Source organism: Convolutriloba macropyga, chromosome 11 (assembly GCF_964194025.1).
Source record: "Convolutriloba macropyga chromosome 11, txConMacr16.3, whole genome shotgun sequence".
Classification (NCBI taxonomy): domain Eukaryota; kingdom Metazoa; phylum Xenacoelomorpha; order Acoela; family Convolutidae; genus Convolutriloba; species Convolutriloba macropyga.
Window position 1 is genome coordinate 13342190 of NC_134478.1, and position 20130 is coordinate 13362319.

General features: G+C 36.8%; 2 protein-coding genes across 2 annotated transcripts in view; both read left to right on the forward strand.

The window, feature by feature from the left end:
- LOC142349922 (uncharacterized) overlaps positions 1-16768 on the forward strand; it is a 30224-nt gene extending 13456 nt beyond the window's left edge. The window contains exons 4-10 of the mRNA XM_075401777.1: positions 3457-3678; positions 4249-4566; positions 4789-4885; positions 7232-7545; positions 8102-8940; positions 11196-11327; positions 16621-16768. Of these exons, the coding sequence (XP_075257892.1) occupies positions 3457-3678; positions 4249-4566; positions 4789-4885; positions 7232-7545; positions 8102-8940; positions 11196-11327; positions 16621-16689 (1991 nt within the window). The 3' untranslated portion in view covers positions 16690-16768. The remainder of the gene's footprint in view (positions 1-3456; positions 3679-4248; positions 4567-4788; positions 4886-7231; positions 7546-8101; positions 8941-11195; positions 11328-16620) is intronic.
- On the forward strand, positions 13804-15570 carry LOC142349262 (adhesion G-protein coupled receptor D1-like). Its single transcript, XM_075400705.1, has one exon. The coding sequence runs from the start codon at positions 14056-14058 to the stop codon at positions 15448-15450; it is 1395 nt and encodes a 464-aa protein (XP_075256820.1). The 5' UTR covers positions 13804-14055; the 3' UTR covers positions 15451-15570.
- Positions 16769-20130: the final 3362 nt, after the last annotated feature.

Below are 20130 nucleotides of genomic sequence, written 5' to 3' on the forward strand. Positions count from 1 at the left end.
AGGCAAACTAAATCTGGGCTTGATCTCGTAACCTTCTCCAATTGTACCCCATGCTTAACCAATTGCGCTACATGTCCTTAACTTTGAGGGAAATTGAAAACAAGTCATTATAACGGTCGCGAGCGTAATTCCAGGACATGTTTTATTGTCCAGCCAAATTCCAGAACACCTTTATTGTCCAGCCAAAATCTAGGACGTATGTTTTAGTTCCAGCCAAATTCTAGGACGTATGTTTTAGTTCCAGCCAAAGTCCAGGACATCACATTAGGTCCAGACAAATTCTTTTCATACCCAATATCTGTCGAGGACACTCTTTTTATACCTTAAATCTGTCGAGGACGGTCTTTTAATATTTCCAGGTCTCGACTAGGGCACACACACACAAACACTCACACACACACACACGCACACACAGATACACACACTCACAGGCACACAAAGACACAAATGAACACAGAGAGACACGCACGCACGCCAAATGGGTATCTACTCTCAATGCGCTACCTTACCGCCTAATCTATTTTTGTTCCGACCCCACTTGTGGGAGGGAGGAACTATATACTCAAATGGGTTTTTTTTTGTTCCGTGAATTTTGGCCGACCGATATATTCATCGTAGAGAAATGTGCGTGGTATCATTAAAAAGCTCGTCCAGCGTAGAATTCGAAATTAAAAAGATTTTTTGAATTCCGTTTTTTTTGAGGAGATATCGAGGTTTAAAATTTCATGTGAACACTGGATATTTGGTTCACTTTTGTTCACTTTTACCGTAATTTTCGTTCGAATTAACGTTTTTTCTACGAAAAATTTAATTCAAAACCAGATTTCACTTCAAAAAGTAAATCAATTGTAGGTTTTTAATAGACGAAAGGAGATAATAAAGACTATTTCTAGTCTTAGAGAGGGAATTTTAATATATAAAGAAAATTCGAATTAGAGTTGGGAGCTCTTTTTTTTTTAGAAAATTTTGCAATTTTTTTGTTTTTTCAAGTCACCTAGAGACTACTAGACACTTTTAATATCACAGTTCCGTTAATGACAAACTTCTTTTACGATCAAATGAAGCCGAGTGAACAAAAAATTTGTTTCGAAGGGATCGCTCATGTTTTTTTTGGACTCGTATCTCAACTTTCGTAATTTCAAATGAAATTTTGATTTATTTTTTGAGGTTTTACTAAAGTTTTATAATCCTATGGCATAAACTTGTTGACTAAAGGTGCACTAGATTTGCTAATGAGCATTAAGTGAATCTATCTAGTGCTGTGAGTGGACAGCTAATGGCTGTTAAGACTTTGAAAATAAATTTTCGAAAGTTTTTTAAAATTAGTAAATCATAAACTTTTTTTTGTGAACTGTAAGTTCGTCTCAGTAAAAACAGGATTGAACTCCTTCAGACCACTGCAACATAAATTAATCTCATTGGCGGCTTTATCAAATAACTATTGGTTATACGTCTTCAATGCCACAAGATTTCAAATTTTTTTAAAAATTTTTTGGACATTTCGTTTTATTGGTTCATTTTGAAATCTTATCACGTCATCCTAATATTGACGGCTACATCTTCCTTTAGTGAAGGCGTCCAAAAAATCACAGATAAAACTTTCTGAGAAAAAAAAATGGATTAAATGGCTTCAACACTTTCTTCTCCCATTTTTCTAAAGAAATTTTGGTTTTTGCCTGTATTTGTTGTTTTTTCATAGTCATAAGACATATTGTGATGTCTTATTGATTACATAGGCATCATAAACATCCTTGTATTCACATCGTGGCATAGCTGAGCGTATTCATTGAATTCCTATGAAAGCTTTTGAGTTTAATGGCTGTTAAGACATTAAAAATATTTTTTTTATTTTTTTTGAACATAAATCAATCTTAAGCTTATTTTCGTGGATTGTAAGTCAGTCTCAGTAATGACAGAACCGCTTTTTTTCTATATTAGCAACAATTTATCTAGTTAGCGGTTTTGTCTTCTAACTATTGGTTTTTTTTACTTCGGTGCACGAGTTTTCATAATTTTTATAATTTTTGGATTTTTTTAGTAATTTTGGTTCCTTTTGAAATCGTATTACATTATCCTAATATTGATAGCTCCCATTGGCTTAGTGAAGACATTCAATGGATCGCTGAAAAAGTTTTCAGAGAAAAAAGCTTATGGTTTAAATAGCTTTGACACTTTCTTCTCTCAATTTTCTACCGAACTTTTGGATTTTGCCTGTTTTTGTTGTTGTTTTCATAGTCAATGACTTGTTGTAATGTCTTATTGATAAATTTTGAATGACAAACATCCTAGTCGTCACATCATCTAGGCATAATTTAGCGTATTAAATGCCTTCTGTTGAAAGCTGTAGAATTTTTTGCCTTTGATACTATGGGTTTTCTCAAAAATTTCGTGGTTTTGATGTTTTTTTCTTTGCTATACGACTTATTGTGATGAGTTATTGATGTCACATGAATGAAAGCTATGATTGCTTTTTCATCGAGGCAGAATTTAGTGTGTTTAATTAACTTAATATGTAGCATTTTTTTTAAAATTCAAACATCTATTTTTGTTATCTCTTCATTTGGTTGACAATTAAGTCAAAAATGTAGATGAGCTCGGGTCGGAACATCATGTGCGAACGCACATTAACGAGCCGCCTTGTCTCTTCTACCGCCTAATCTGTTTGCTCTTCTGCGCAACTAAAGCGAGTCTCTGCCTTCAGTTTGCAGTTCAAGCCGGTCTCTTCCCCAATTACACTATCCAAGTTCATCTATATCCTCAGTGGGATACCCAAGTAGTTCTCTAAATTCAGTGCGCAAACAAAGTCTTTCTCCACCCTCTGTGCGTGACGCAAGAGGCAATCTGCTCTCATCGCCAGGCCCAAGAAAGCGCCTATCCTCATTACGCATTCCACGTAGCCCCTACCATCAGTGCGCAGCCGAATTGGGTCTCCTATGCCTTCAGTGCATAACCCATGTTCTATACCCTCGACCTATGTTTGTTCTAGCCCATATGGGGTCTTTATTCTCGTTGCGCAGTTCTGGTTGATGTCTGATTTCACTGTGCCATACAAGCAGGTCTCGATCTTCACTGTACAAACCCAGTGGTCCTCTATATATTCATTTTTAAAAAAAAACTTGATCTGTTTCTGTCTTCGGCGCTAAACTCAAGCTGATTTTCGTTCCGGTGGCTCGACCCAAGTAAGTCTAACCTAAGTGAGCAGTCCAAGTTAGTGTTTAACCTCAGTGTGCAACCCAAATTTGTCTACTCGGTGGCGTGGAAAGTCTGGTCTAAAGAATATTATTATTCCTTGTTTAAAACTTTTAGTCTGGGTATCCGACACCCCCCCCCCCCCCCAGTGACCGACCCACTTCTTTTACCATCCTATCCATTAATACATTGTATAGGATTCCTAATTGATTTCAAGCTCTTTTCAAATCAGCCCTGAGGAGCTATGAAACATGTCTCTCTACTCAGACATCGGTAAATACACGTGTACGTTTGAAGAAAGCGACGAGAAAACTATTAGCGCGTCCAGAACCATCACCTACTCTCGCAGTGACCCTGGGGCTATTTTGCCTCAGATGTTTCTGGAAAGGGAGGGCAAATTCGTATCAGCCAAGAGATTTTGGGCGGCTGCGGGAGTGAGCGACACTGAAAGTATCATCTCATCAGCTGACACGCTCTGTGCTATTACAGGTGAGAAAATAATTTTTAGAACTATTTCAAGAACTGGCCTCCTTCGGTAGACTTTGGCCCTGCATAATTTATTCTATTATAATGATTTATAAACCTTTATATATAAAATATATTTAATAAAGGTGTGAATTGATTATGGCTTCACCCCGGTTTCAATTTCTTATATAATGCGATACATATAGCAAAGAAGATATGTAGGGACTGGGCAAAAGTTTTGACGTTTTTTGGACCTATTTTGGACGTTTTTTCGGCCATTTTTGACGTTTTTTTTTCGGCTAATTTTGACGTATTTTAGACGTACCAAGTCTTGGCCAAGACTTGCATTTAGACTAACAAGTATAAAAAGTGACATGATCATAGCTCTGAATCAGTACTGATAAAAAAGACTTGCAATTTGACGTGCCCAGTACTGATGTTGACTTGCCGTTCAGTCCGGGTACCGAGAGTTGTAGGTTTTGGCTTGAAAAGTTTGCTGGGTAAAATGTTCTTGGGGTGAAATATATAGTGTTAAAATACAGAGGGGGTGGGGGTGATGTTAATTCTTGGCAAGTCTTCATGTCCAATTTTTAGGAGGCAAGGCTATGTCTGAGATGGAAGTTACCCAACTCGTTCAGAACTACAATCTTGACCGGAAACATCAAAACTCGACCAGAATTCTGGAAACGGTTCTTCTGGAAGTGGAAGACAAACACGTGTTGTATGTGACCTCTCCGACCTCCTTCGGCTGTGTGACCTCTTCGGATTTGACCTTTGGGTCACGTGACTGTGGGGTGGATGGTCCTTCGGCAGTGTTGTGTTCGTTTGAATATGGAAGGTTCTACTCACTTGTGGGTCCTAACGAATGTTTGTATGAAGACGTACGCAATGGAATTGAAAAACAGTTTTCAGGTAAGCTGTATTTAAAATATCTACACAACCCCCCCCCCAAAAAAAAATGAAACATCTTTAGTCATTTTCTGCCATTAATAATTTTATTTATTTTTTCATTTTCATATTTGTGAAAAATGCGTTTTGTATGTTACATTTTTTAAAATCAGTTTTCAGCGTTGCAAATGCAAATTGCATCTTGCTTTGTTCAGAAATGTGTTCATGTTTTTGTATTTGTTGCAGTGAAAATAGTCGGCAGCAAAGTGTGGGACTTGAAGTGCATTGGACATAATGCTAACTCAGCCGATCCAGCTGCTGTCACTCATTCTTCCTACTACAGGTGATTCTAAAAGTCATTTTGTTTAGGCCAACCCTAATTCAGAAAACCGAACAAAAACGACCAAAGCTTCGGAAATTACGAAATCTTCGGTCTCTAAGAAAACTTCAAAAGGTTTGATTTCGTCATTATCGTGTATTTTCAACTTAAGAAATATGTTTGGTATGTCGGATGATGGAGCAAAAACAATCTGTATGTTAGTTTCTAAAAAACTTTTTATAGTGGTTTGAATTGTAAGAAATCCTCAATTTTTGCGTGTGATGTCTTTTCCGGTCATGTTTTCATATATATTAGGGCGAACGTTACGATAGCGCTTTCATTCCAGAAAATTCAGTTCCAATTATACCAAAACTTTTTTTCAGAAGATGGTGCAAACTTATAGAAAATTGCTTGATAACTCATTGACTATTTTGAAATTTCTTAAAATTAGTTTTCGACTTTAGCAGACATGCTTGTTGTTTATGAATATAGAACCAGTTCATTTGCTCAGAATCACTGCGTTTTGCTATCATCCTAGGAAAATGAATGTTTCAAGACGTTTTATTGTAAGTTTTTAGGTTTTGAAACCTAACATATTGACGGTTTCTACTTTAAGTTCAAATAACCATTTTCTTCTACCTCTGAAAACCTAACATAGCAATGCTAGCAAGCGTTCGTTAGAGACTGCAAATACCAACGAAACTAGCAAAAAACCTAAAGATAGATGATTTCCTTGTTATTATCTAGCAAAACCCGAACAAAGTGTTTCCTGTTTCCAAATCAACCATTTCTGGATTAGGAAAAAAAATCCAGCAGAGATTTTGCAATAATTAAATTTTTGGAAGTGCTCTTCTACAGCGATCATATTCTGCGCTTATTTGATGAAAACCGTTTAGTGACAGCCGGAGTTACCGTTGAGTTTTTTGCCTTTTCTGATCGAAGGCATTTTTCGAATCATATTTACTCAATTTTGTTGGCTAGTTGACTTTATTTGCCTGAAGGAAAGTGTTTCTAAAGGTAGCAGATTCGGTCTTGAATTAGGTCACCAGTTGACAAAAGTTTATTGAGCTGATGATGTAAAGTTTCCGAGAATTGAGTGTAGTAATCCAGCTTGTGGTATGTCAAGCTAACAAAGTTGATACATCTGCAGAACTTAGGTGCAGCAGTGAAATGCCTGGACGCTGTTTCGTAGGAAGTAGGTTCGAGTCTTCTAAGATCTAAATTTTTCGCTGTATATGGTTTTGGCTAATAGCACAGTTGGTTTGTTACAGCACCAAACTCACAACAACCAGCAGACAACTGTTTCATTTCGAAGAGTAGCACTTAATCGTCTTTTTTGGAAACCTCAAAGAAGTTTAATTGAGATAGGAAAATGCTGAAATATATAAGTTTCGATATATTTTATATATTGTGATTTCAATTTCGTAGTCAGTAACCAATCAAGGCCATCTGAAACAGAAAAATTTGATACATTTCTCCTTAGTGAAAATTTTGAACTTGAATCACTTTAAAGTCAAAAGTGTCAAAAGTCTCTTCCGCAAAAATTTTTATTAATGTTGGGCCCCCGGAATTAATCCAGTAACATCAAAAACAAAATACTTTTTAATCTCAGCTATAACTCTCTAGCCTTTCTGCTTCTTCTTTCTGCTTTCTCTTTCTTGTAAGTTTTGATTCAGTTGACCTAGTCTGATCAATTCTAAGAGAATATTAGCACTAACTCGAAGCTATTTTTCACGTTATATTGAATATATTCTGGCTTTTATTAATTTAGGATTAGGTCTATGCCGACTTCACAAGAAGCTGCGTGCAAATTTATGTGAAAAACAACTATGCTTGGTAATATTTGACATGGGGGAAATAAGATTATATTTGAGAGGTTTCATTTGTACTAGAGGTTGTACGAGAGGTTTCATTCAAACCACGGCAAGTTCGAAAACGACTGCAGACAACTGTAAGATTTATTTTACTCACTTATCGTTCGTACCAACCTCCAGAGACAAGTTAATGCAGTCATTATCAGGCTAGGGTTCCCAACCCATTCAACACTTAATTGGCTTCATCAGTCACACCTAATAAGCTCTTGTGATCAAGGCAGACCGCCATGGCCTGGAGTTAGCATGTTGACCTGATTGGCAATTCATTTTGCAGTCAATCAATGCTTTTAATATTTGTTTTACCCTTATTGCATGTTAGTTTGCAAAATTTATATACATCTTGCTCTCTGTATACAGTTTATTATCCTAAAAATCTTGATAAATTTTTGGGCAAAAGAGATGGGAACTTAATATGCCTAAGCTTATGTGTGATTAGGCACATTTTTGTACCTTCAATAGTGAAATTTGAATACATTCCTACTGTGGTTGTTTCAAGCGTTCGGTCGGGTGAGACAATTGAGATCTCATACGATGATGTATCTCAAATCCCATTCGGGTCTCAAATCACTTGCGGCGCTGGACCCCACGACACAACTGCAGACCCTGACCCAAGTCAACCTACAGCATTGATCCAAATAGCCCCTCGTGAACAGGTGAATATTTCACACGAGGTGCAGCAGACTTCGGTCATCTCAGATGTCCGTTCGGACGAACAGGGCGAACTGAGAGGGGTGGGCAACTACAACTCAGCTGGGTTTTTCTTCTGCAAGTCGTGGGGGTACCCATTTCCAGAGGTCAAGTGGCAAAAAGGTAAAAAAAAAATACTGTCAAAAGCTCAGAAGTTAGAAATATTAAATTTGTTCAATAAAGAGAAACGTTTTCAAAAAAAATGAAGTCGAAATTGAAGTTGAAGTACAACTTCTGCTACTTTTTTTTAAAAAATTAAGGGCTGCGTTGCCCGTAAAGTAGCAGTAATCATTTAAATCAAAACAGGATCAAAGAAACTATTTTTCATGCATTTATCAGTCCATCTATTTGTTGCGACCAATTATTGTGTCACTACTACATTACAGCAATACCTAAAAAAACAATTGTCCGGTTAAAAACTATCACATTTTCTCACAACTTTTTAACAGGTCCGTTGCAAGGCTAAGATCCAATTTTGAGAGAAACCAATAAAACCCATAAACTGATATTGTTATTATTTTTAATGAAACCAAGAGTTTCATAACCTAACCAAGTTAAAAACTTCTCTCAAGTGTCTAAAAATTGCCCATCCACATTTGTCAAATATTAACGAAATAAAAATTTGTTAAATTTTGACAATTAAATTGGTTTATTAAATACAGTAGCAGCACTATTTCAGTCATTGACAACAACGGTACAGAAACTTTGTCGGACATTGACGTTGAAAATGACATCTACATCAAAATGTCAACAGAATACGACCCAACATTCGGAGACAGCTCTTGCGAAACTTTCAACCGAGTTACAAGTCTTTACTTCATAAACATAAAACCTGAACATTCTGCAACTTATGTGTGCGTTGCTAAGGACACAGTTTCGGGCCAGGAAAAGTTTTCAAAGAAAGTTACCTTTTTCGGACTAGAAGCTGAATTTCAGTCTGAAATTACCTATTCAATAAATGCTCGGAGTTATGTTGGTCGCGTAACTGTCACCGGACCCCCGATGCCAGAGTTTAGTTTGCGATGTGAAAAAGCGATTGCCTGGAAAACGTACGAAGCAAAAACTATAGACCCCGCAACCTTTTTGTACGAATCGGAATTTATGGTCTATGGGGCAGAACTCGGAGGTAATTGCTCTTTAGGCGTTTTTAACGGGTTCGGTGTTCGTAAAACCCAATTAAGCTCGTTTACAGAGTCGCTGAGTGAAATTTCGGCCAATTTTGATCGGGCAACTTTAACGCTCGAATGTTCGTTGTACGCATTTCCGATAATAATTACAAATTTGGTTCCAAGTTGTACCGAAATGACATTGACCAAGGATAACACACTTCCAGACGTTAGAGCGAATTCCGGAGTTCTCGGAGCTGTTTTCCGGAAATCGGAGGGAATTCCGAATTCGTTCAGTAGCTGCGCTTGTTCTTACACTTCCTTAAACGGTTCTGTTGTTATGACGTCAACTATTGAAGTGCTGCCTTCGTCATTTGATCGGACGGTGGTTAGACTTCGACCGGCGCTGAAGGTAAAGAAGATGTGTTTTCCACATTTTTATCGAGCTAGGGCAAATTTACCACTCCCCCTCTTTAGCATGTTACGAGTTGCAATATAGCAATGCCTGCAGAATTGTTTAAGGCTCTAAGAAATAAACCCCCGCATAATTTTTGGACAGGACATGAACCCCCGCGGAAATAAACCAGCATTTTAAATTTGAGTTTTGGTCGTGATGATTTGATCGGTTGTGATAGTTTCATATCAAGTCACGCGGGCCGCTTAGGCATGGCCATGGCCCGCGATGCATGGCCAAACGCGCTAAATGCGCAGCTCGTTAAATGTCAAGTGGGGGTTTATTTTCGTGGGGGTTTATTTCCTATCTAAAATTAAGTGGGGGGTTTTCCCGTTGGGTTTTTTTTAAACCGAAACCGTGCAAAAACAGCACATAACTGTGTGGGCATCATGTTATGAGCCGAGATACTACATACAATAAATGTGCGAGTTAGCTGTTATTGTAGCTTGTGACTAGATAGGCGAGAAAAGATTTATTTCCTTGATCTCTCATGATCACAGGGATCTTTCCATCTTTTTCTAATTCGAGAAGAAATGATGAGAAAAGGGGGAAAATTATTTAGTACAACAATCAGCGTCGCAAATTCACCTGGCTTCTCTTTGTCAAGAGTTCATTTCAAAATCTCTATTGAACCTAGTTTTTGAAGAGTATTACCCAGGCCTAGACCTCGACTTATGAAAATACTTTAAAAGTCTAGTAGGGGGGGGCCAATATTGACTATAATTACACGGTCGAGGTTCCTAGTAAAAGTCGAGCTAATATCTTTTCATGGGTGGAGCTAAAGTCTTTTCATAACGAAGAAAGTCCAGCTAAGGTCTTTTCATGGGTCCAGCATTAGTCTTTTAATAACCAGCAAAGTCGAGTTAAGGTCTTTTCATGGGTCCACCATTAGTCTTTTCATAAGTCTGTTTTTTTAAATATTCAAGTTTTTTATTTGTTTCCTGCTTCTGTACATACAGAAGCAGAACCGGAGCAAGACTAAATAGTTTTGCACCAGAGCAGTCCAACTTAAGAATCAGTTGGAAATCTGCCAAAAGCCTTAAGAATTTTGTCAATTCTTAAGTTAAAGAGTTTTTTCAGATCGAGTATATTACCACATTACTTGATTCAATGAAACCAGCTAGCTTAAGAATATTGGTCCTAGTCCCATTAGCCATGAAAAAATTTCGGCGCTATTCAGTTTGTTTTCCTTACCAAAATTATTAGCTATTTTTTTTCAAAAATAATGCAGGTTTTTGAGGTATTTATGGTTCTTTTGAATCGTAAAAGGTGCATGATCACATATGCTGACTACGTTATATGCAATATTGCACGCAAAACGTTAATGGCAGAAAAACAGACTTATGAAAAGTCTAATGATGGACCCATGAAAAGACTAATGATGGACCCATGAAAAGACTAATGATGGACCCATGAAAAGACTTTAACTCGACTTTGTTTGCAAACATTGTGTCGAGCTTCAGTCCAGCACAAACTTTGGGTCAAGCCAAAGTCTTTTGTAAAATTTAGGGTCCAGCTAAAGTCTTTTGCAAAAAATCTGAGTCGAGCTAAAGTCCAGAATGCCTTAAAGTCCAGCTAAAGTCTTTTCATAGCTCAAATGAGTGCAGTATGGTCTTTTCACAGCACATTTTTGTCGAGCATTGTCTTTTCATGAGTCGAGGTCTAGACCTGGGTATTATTATTATTATTATTGTGTTTTATGGCATTGGGTATTTTGGCGCTTTGGGAAATTGGGAATTTGATAAAATTTCACCTAGCCGCATATTACACAGCAAAATTTTGAGGAGTGTTTCATCTCAAATTTCAAACCAAGAATCTAAATCTATCATCAGATCTATCTTGTCCACCTGTGAACTCAACTTTAAATAGCCTATTCAGTTTGTACTCTTGTTTTTGAGAATTTTTTTGAACTTGGTAGGAAACTGCGTTTTTCGGCATGCAGCCAAAGTTAATAAAACCACCCTAGTGATCAGCGGATTCAGCATGCTTGCAAAAAGTATAGATTCCCTTGCAAGACTGCTTGCAAGATTCTTTCAAGATTATAATTCTTGGATCACTGGGGCAATACTCTGTGTTCAAAGCGAGCACGAGGTGGGGCTAGAATCGGGGAGGAGGATCTTTTTACTATCAGCTAGGTTCCGCTTCCCTTAAAATTTTCACTTTTTTCATTCTATGAACTTCATTTTATTCTCCTTCAATTTCTCTTCGTTTAGGTTTTGGAAGACGCTATTAACTCGATGCCTCAAATTTACGAAGATGTCACTGCTGAAATGATGGCAGTTGCGATTGACAGGGTTCGGCTTAACTCCTATTTCGGCCGACTGACCACTTCAGAAATTGTAGAGGTATCTAAAACTTTAACATATGCTTCACGAGTTCAAACTGTTTATCACCACACAGCTGGTTATTCTGTCATTCAGAAACGAATAGCAAAAGTCAGAAATGCCGGTTTCTTATTGGCTAACGAGATGACACGAATTGACGTTTCTTCACGATTTAGTTTTGAAGAAAAACGATTTATTCATCAAGCAATTTTGGACTTTTCGAGTCATATTGCTCGACAATACAGAACTGGCGACCGGATTTACGAAAATTTAGGGCCGATTGCGATTCACGCGATCAATTTGAATTTAAACGATTTTGAAAACATCTTGGTAAGTGAAGAAACAGAAAACGGACTAACTAAAGGGATTATAAATGCAGTTTTTATCAAGAACACAACATTGCAAGAAATTTTATCGGTTGATACCCAGAGTTCGACACTGGTTGTGTTATTTACCGATTCAATTTATTACCCAAAAGGAATGTTTCCTTTTTCGCTGTTAAACCAGCCGATACGAATAGTTTCGCATTAGCAATGTCATTACGTAGTAAAAGCGCATTCCGTTGTTTTTGAGCTTGTTTGGCATTTTGTGAAACCAGTGGCAATAGATCATCGCCAACTTTCAATTTAAATTACTTTTATTTACAATCGATGAAAAGTGGTGTTGCCATAAGCGTGGATATGCGCAAAAAAAGCATTAAATTTGTTACTAATTTTCACATGTAAACGCAACCACTGTCCACTATTTTGAACAAATAATTAGCCTAAATTTTCAGTGCTCGAATTTTGTTAGTAATAACTTGAGAGCCAACTCAGACTTCATGCTTCTTGTGAAATTGATCATCATTAGGCGCTTTCTTTCTTTTCGCTCTAATTGATACAATCAAAGTTATTAGATACTGCGCCGTCGAAAACAGTTACGCTTGGAGAATGGCGAAGAGACGTATGGACACGATTGAAAAAAGATCTTGTTACTGTGGCCCACGCTTGCCCAAAAACCGGCACTACAAGTGACAAACACGAGTAAATTTACCCGTAAAAATGCACTGTTGCTATTTAATGGCTCAAGGAATTACGAAGACATGAATCCATTTTTCCCTTTAAAATAATTTCTTAATTTTTAGAGCAACGTAGGGGGAGCAATTCAATAGTTTTGATCTTTTAGCTACTCTTCTGCTGAAAAAGACCCTTAGGTAATTGTTATTCCACAATCTTCGGCAATTCTTGTCATAATTCATAAAAAGTAAGCTAATTCACTGTTAAATATTCTTGATACAAGAATTCTGATTAAAAGATGTTTCTGGCTCTGTGCTCAATTTAATAATTATTAGCTAAAACAATATTTCAGGCATCTCTCTCCAGATTACTTTAAAAACATACTGAAATATTTGAAATAATTAGGAAGATATTTGCGCCTCTCCTTCCTCTCAAACGTCAAATAGAAATTTTTTGCAAGAGAATACTTTTTCCGTCAGTTCTGGTTTCCTATTGCCAGGCCAGAACTGTACTTTCTCCAAGCAAAATAGGGCGTTAGTTTGAGTATATTTTTTGATTTAATTTGAAAAAAAAATGTAAAGTGAAATCAAAAGTTCGATCAATTTTTAAGAAAAACTTTAAACTTTGCTTCATTTCTTCCTGTTGCCGCACTAACGGTCTTCATGTATTTTGGTGGTTTAGAGCGTGACGAAACTGTTATAAAATTTAGTTAGCTTTTTATGAATTCTTGATGAAAACAGTCATATATATTTTTTGAGATTCCGTTTCATTTTCAAATGGTGGTTTTGCTTAGGAAACTTTTGAATTCGTTGTTTCGTTTCTTTTTTTGATTTTTATTGCGATGCTCTGATGTGAACAAATTTACGTTGTATCTCTGGAATTTTCGGTTAGGTTTTTGCAATTGTTGTTTACAAAACTGACTAGCTTTTTATTTATGTAAAAAAAATTACAGTCAAACAGAGAATAAAAACGAGAGTAAGTAAATGCTTTCTAACTATCAATTTGCGTCTCAGCTAAACAGCAAAACTATGAATTTTTTGTTAATTCTTTGAAACCGTGGCAAGAAAATCAAACTGAATAAAATTATCCTTCCATAAAAATTTTAACTTATTTGTGAATTTTTTTGATAGAAACGTGTGGTAAATGGTTGGATAACACATGTTCAAGTTATGTACATGTTGATTGACTGTTTTTTTTGCAGTTTCCCTGGCCTGTCAATTTATTAACAGTTTTCCTGTTAAATTTGCGACAGAATCTATTGTTTTACAATTCCGGCAATGCAAGTTGTCTGGAAAAGGTGCCTGCCTATTTGCACATTTGTGAAACAAGTTAGATTTTGCTGAGAAAACAGTAAATTTTGATTTTTGGAAAAAGTGAAACATTAAGTTTCTTATTGATTTCTGGAAAATGCCTGACAAAATTTCCCCACTTAATTGATTCTTTCGACAGGTTTCTGGATCATAGTTTTAAAGTATTTTGGCATTACTCGCGTCATCATTTTTTCAAATTTCCTATTGAGAAAGGAAACATTTCATTTAAAAGATCCACAGCAAACGAAACCGGACTCTCATCGGACCGTCCGAAAAGACCAATACGAACAATACCACGAGGCACAGTCTATAAACAGCGGGTTATTACAAGTTTATCTAGAAGTTGACCAGTTTTACAAAAGCATTCCAGTCGAGTTCAAACTGAACCAACGCGACAGCGAAAAGGACACGAAACGCGACGAAAACGAGGGCGAATTTTACGAAATGCATGTTAAGTCAATTTGCGTTTTTTATCAACCCCCAAATGGTGAAAACTCGCTAGGAATTTGGTCAGAAGAGGGTTGCGAAGTCGTGAACGAATTGTCAAACCCGAGTCAGACTTTTTGTCGCTGCAGTCATACGACTATGTTTGCGATTAACAGTTTAGTAAACGAAAATAAAATGGACGCTTTTGTTCCGAGCGAATATCGAATTATTTCATACATAGGTAGCAACGTTGCTTTAGTTATTAACATCGTCAATTTTATGTTTCAGTTAAACGTTGATCGAGTTATGACAAATGAACAAAATAAAGTGCATTATTTACTGGTTCAAACCGTTATTTTTTTCCAACTTGTTTACTTAGTAGGCGTCGAACGGAAGGACGTTCCAATTTTATGCAAATTAACAGCTTTTATTTTACAAAATTGTATGTTGATGGCATTTTGCTGGAATTTCTGCGTCGGCTTATATCTCCTGAATCGGGTTAAAAAGTTTATAGTCGGCAAAGTTTTGCTTCGATTTATGATTTTTAATATAATTTCTTGGGGTTACCCGGCTGTTATATCGGTTTTGTTTTATCTCCTTTTTGAGGATCGTTATGGAAAAGGAACGGGGTGCTATATTGCTATGGGTAATTTCTGGCCCGTTTTTTACGCCCCCAGGGTCCCAATTTTCATAGGCAATATTTCTTGTCTGGTAACTGTTGTTCTAAAATTGCGAAAACTGAAAAACATGAGAAAATGTTTGCGGAAACAAATAATGTATACTGTTAAAGGCGAATTAGTGGTAATACCCACAATTCAAATGACCTTTTTATTTTGTGCACAAGGAATGCAAAGTCGGGAATTAATTTTCCAAATTGGGAATGGGCTAACTTTGGTGGTTTTATCCGTTGTTCTCTTATTCTACACGACCCTTTTGAACCCAGAATTCTGGGAAGCGAGAGCTAAAATCAGACAGCGTGATTCCCAAATTAAAAAATTCAACACGATTAGCAAATTGGAGAGAAAAATTGAACAAAAAATGGAAATGTTACGGAATCGAAACTTGCTTAAAAAGTATAAAACCCAAGAAAATGAAAGCGAAATACCCAGGGCAGAAGCTAAAAGCGGTGAAAAAAACGTCACTGAAACTAGCTTAGCCGGAACTACATTATATGGAACCAGTAGCTTGGCCGAAGTGAGTTTAGCCGAAACAGTTTTAGCCGAAAACGAACTTCAAATTGAAGGTCAAAATGAAAACTCGGAAAGGATCGAAAGTGGTAAACCAACAATCGCGCGAGTTCAAAGAGCCGAAAAAGATTTAGCCGAATCGGACGGCAATAGTTCAGATGACAGCGAGACAGTTTCGGTTATTCTTGACAGCATTCTATTGAGTCCAAGTCCGAGAAGTGATTAATAACTGATTAATGATTCCTTAATGACAAGTTGATTTAAATTTCTATATGAGATTTGAATACAAAACTTTGAAGCTCACTGTAAACCCAGCCCCGCCTACCCGCCCATCGCCTACAACCTCCCTGCGGCCCATTATCTTAAAAGTTTAATGTTAATATCGATAATTTCCTGTTTTTTCGCCGGTCAATTAACATTATAATTAATGATCCAAATAATTATCATAAATATCATTAATGTTAAGAATTAAACATGATTAATTCCTGTTCTATTTTACGGAATAGTGCACAAATTCGAATTTTTTTGCTTTAGTAGATAATCTTGTTTTTGAAATTTATCATCTGGAACGGAATAGTTTTTTTTTTTGGGGGGGGGGGGGGGGGGGGGGGAGGAGGGAGGGGAGGATAATCGGGAATCGTGGTTATTGGGCAAACGTGCGAGCAAAATTGCTTGAAATTTTCCTTCATAATAATTTTTATATTTTGAATCTGAAAATAGTTTTGAATGATTTTATTTTTCGAGCGTGTGTAGTATACGTAAAAGATCATTTATTGGTTTGATGTTTATTTATAAAACTGGCTTGTATGTTTAAAATATTCACTTTTTAAATTTTCCCATCGATTTCCTGAAACTTTTTCAAAGCTGAGGGCTTCTTAAAATTGATAAAGGTGTTCACATTTCGGATAGGAAGCTGCACAAATTTGCCCGCTGTGCATTAGACTGGGCGAAAAAGTGAGAAAATTATTGAGATCTCTAATTAACAGTTGAGGGGTAGGGCTTCGATTTGAACAGGAAGCATGGGAAATACTGGGCGAAGAAATTCATCTCAAATCTGATTGGCTGATGTGGAGTGGGCTTGACCAATAGGAATCGAAGAATGGTTATGATCAGTTAGGGTAGGCTATAATTGAGGTAATTGGGTATTGAAAGTTATCTTAACTTGGAATTAATAGTCCACACCTCTCCTAGACAATTAATTTCATTTCAGTGGACATTTAAAAATACTAACTTATTTACTTGAGCAGAAAAATTTTAAACAAAATTTCAAGACTTCCCTAAAAAATTTTAAAGTTTTCTTCAAGAAATCTCAAAAAAAATTTAACTTTGACGATACATTTCTTCTAGTTCTCATTATAATTAGCGTTTTCAATGGCTCAAACTGGTCATTTTCCAGCATTTCAAAACGGTGGGAATTCCTGGCAACTTTCGGGGAATATGGTTGAAAAACGGGGTCAAACGATAGCCCAAGATTGTCCAAATCTGATATCAAACGAATTCGATCACGTGCGACACCATAGCAATAGCAACTCCCCTACTGACCATTTAAGGAACGCTGCCAACCTTTATGGGCATTCTTTAAACATTGGCTCCGATCGTGTGAAACAAATTCCCCAATTTGCATCCCAAAATAACAACTCTACAAGTTCGCAATTGCCCGTAAATTTTTCCCAAAATTACTCGCCAGGTAGCAACAGCACGACAAGCCCAGGGAGCTACTTAAACACAGGTGCAAGTCAAATCACAAGCGCGGCGCCGCAAGAAGTTACAGCCGTGCAACCCACGATAGCAAGTTCGCAACTGGGTTTGGGACCCGCAGGCGTGGGTTCGAGTCTGGGTGGGACTTTCGACGCAATAATTCCTGCTGCCATTGGAATAAACGGGAGAAATCAGCATTTTCATCCGTACTCTTTTCCCACTTTTTCACCGTCAAACTGCAGTGCAACTTTCAGGTGAGACAAATTTTACTCCATCAGAGCAATGTGTTTGATATGAAAAGTAAAATACTCAAATTTTTAAGGATCAGAACAGCTGCTTTTTCTCCATATTTCACTATACAATTCTCCCCTTTTAGTCAATTTCTGAGAAAGTCAAGTGCCAAAAAATCAATAAATGATTTGATTAATGTTTGCTCAACTCCAGCCATACTTCAGTTTTGGGAAAAATAGACTGTAATAGTTCTCTTCGAAAAAGCTGCATCAATTTATAATATCTGAAAAACTCAAGTTTGAATAAAATTTATCAGCTAAAGATTTTCAACCAAGATTGCTTCCAACTACTTTCAAAACAATCAAGTATATCATCAACAAAAATTTGTTCAAGAAATGACTTTAATTTGGAATAGTGCAATTTTTTCTCAAAAAATTTTATCTGCGTTTCAATCAATTATAATGCATCAGTTAGTTATTAAACAGTAATTCGGTCCTTTAAATACTTTGATTTCTGCATGTCAAGTTTGATCGCTTTTACTCATCATAAACAAAAAAAGACACAATTGTCCACTTTTTCACATATTTTTGGGATATTATAATAGAACACTGATTTGTTGAAAAAAGAAATAATGTCTGATTTTAGCACTTTTTCATCACGTCTATGAAATCACTTTCCGTTTTGATCAATCATTGGGAAAATAACGCCACTTTGGTGTCTGTGAAAACCCTAGTCGAGGCGCAAAGTTCATCTTGCAAGATTGTTGTAATTAGACAACCCACGTTGAAAAAAGCTGAAATAGAAAAATTCTAGCCAAAACAACCGGAAGTTTTTTTATTCAGTGATAGAATTCCTCTATTAATCTTTCTCTACCTTACTGGCAAAAAGATTCGATAGTTTTTTATGCTAAAAATTTTTATAAAGAAAAGATATTTTTTGTGTTAGAAATGTTTCTCAAATTGACACATTGATTCAACATTTTGTTGATACAGCGTAGCATTCTAGCTTTATTTTCATTTTCTCATAAATGGCCTTGGCCTACTATTCTGGGGACAGTCTTCTGTGGTAGCCAGTAAGCGCTTTTAGATAATTTATAGCAAAGTTTCTATTTTTATGCGGTCAAGTAGTTGGGCCGGTTGATCTAAGCTTATCTATAAATTTACATTCATATTCTACTGATTATTTCAATATTTTTTGTAACAATACCTTTCGCCTAGATTCCGTTTTGACCTCCTTCTGATAAACCCAACAACACACCCCACGGGGAGAGTAATTAGATCTACATTTATAACTTTTATAACTATTCAATAACCCAGCTGTTTTTCTCACCTTTTAATGTCTAATTAACCACTCCTAGTTATGTAGAACACTAGTTTATAATTGTTAGATAAGTATCATAACTATCACTTTTAATCAATGAAAACAGGACATTAAAAACACTCTTATTGATTGTATATTCAGGCTATGAACTATTCTTTGTAAATTTTACCTGTCAATATATCGGAAATATAACTCGCTATGTAGCCACAAAGATATTTTCAATATTACTCAATTTGCCCCCCCCCCCCCCCCCGATCTCACATATGTAACAACTGGTACATTTCATAATGATTTTCTACTTTAAGCGGCTCAAATGTCGAAAATTTCTAATGTGAATCAAAACACCGAACGTGTTCCGATGAGTTTCTCATAGCATTGATTGTCAAATGAAGTAATTAAAAAATTCATAAAAAACAATTGAAATTAAAAATGTATCCAATTATCGATAACACAGTCCACAAAAGCTCCTAACAATGTGATTACACTTGCGCTGAAAACAGCTGAAATTTCAAAATCTGGCTTAATCAGCGCATTTATGAGACAATTTCCAGCGCATTCAGCTTATTTGACAAGTGTCTCCTCGTATTAATTCAAAAAGCTAAAATAAAGATAACGCGATTTTTCCAATTTTAGTGAGCTGTCGATAATCCGACCAACACAAACACACAACCCAGAAATAGGCGACGTCCTCTTATCCCTCAAACAAACAACCCTCCACCCACACCCACACCCAACAACCCCTTCTGGTGCAAACATACCCCCCAACTTAGCCCAACATGTGAACGAATACCAAACACCGAATCAGAACAACAACCTATTGTGTAATAGCAGTCCATCAACAACTTTGACTAATAGCGTGTCTTCAAGTTCAAACTCAACTTCATCGTTGGCGACCCGCAATTTTTCAGCTCAAGCTCTGATCAGAAGTCCGGATTTCAATCAAGTTTCAAGTTCGAGTTTAGTTCAAAATCATAATTTTGAACCCCCAAACTTACAATATTCATTCCCCACGCCATCTATCAACCCTTTCGACAAGACTCCGCGACTATTACCAGCTTTAACCCCCCAAAACCAAATAGCCGGATCACAGAATTCGTACATTTCGTCCTATAGCACTCGAGATTTGTACAAGTACCCTTATACGTACGATTCATTGCTCAAAAATCAAAGTTATTACAACCAGTTAAGTAATAACTCGACGGTTAATTTCGGGGAACAAACAATTTCACCCAATGGATATCTGGCGTTGCCAAGTTATGGAACTGCGACAGCTGGAAATTTGTCAAATTTGGAAACCCTAACTTTCCATAGTGATGCGAACCGCAACTTGTTTTTAAACAACGATCGGTTGACACCGAAGCCGAACGTTTGTCACATTTGTGGGAAAACATACGCCCGTCCTAGCACTTTAAAAACCCATCTAAGAACCCATAGCGGCGAACGACCCTTTAAATGCAGTGATTGTCCTAAGTCTTTCTCACAAGCCGCGAATTTGACCGCCCATTTACGAACACATAACGGCGAAAAACCGTTTAAATGCGAATTATGCGACCGGAGGTTTAGCCAAAGTTCTTCGGTAACAACACACATGCGAACCCACACCGGGGCAAGACCCTACCGCTGTCGTATGTGTAATAAGTCGTTTTCGGATAGTTCG

Coding starts and splice junctions, on each gene's coding strand:
- LOC142349262 (XM_075400705.1), top strand. CDS start 14,056: ATGCATGTTAAGTCAATTTGCGTTTTTTATCAACCCCCAAATGGTGAA.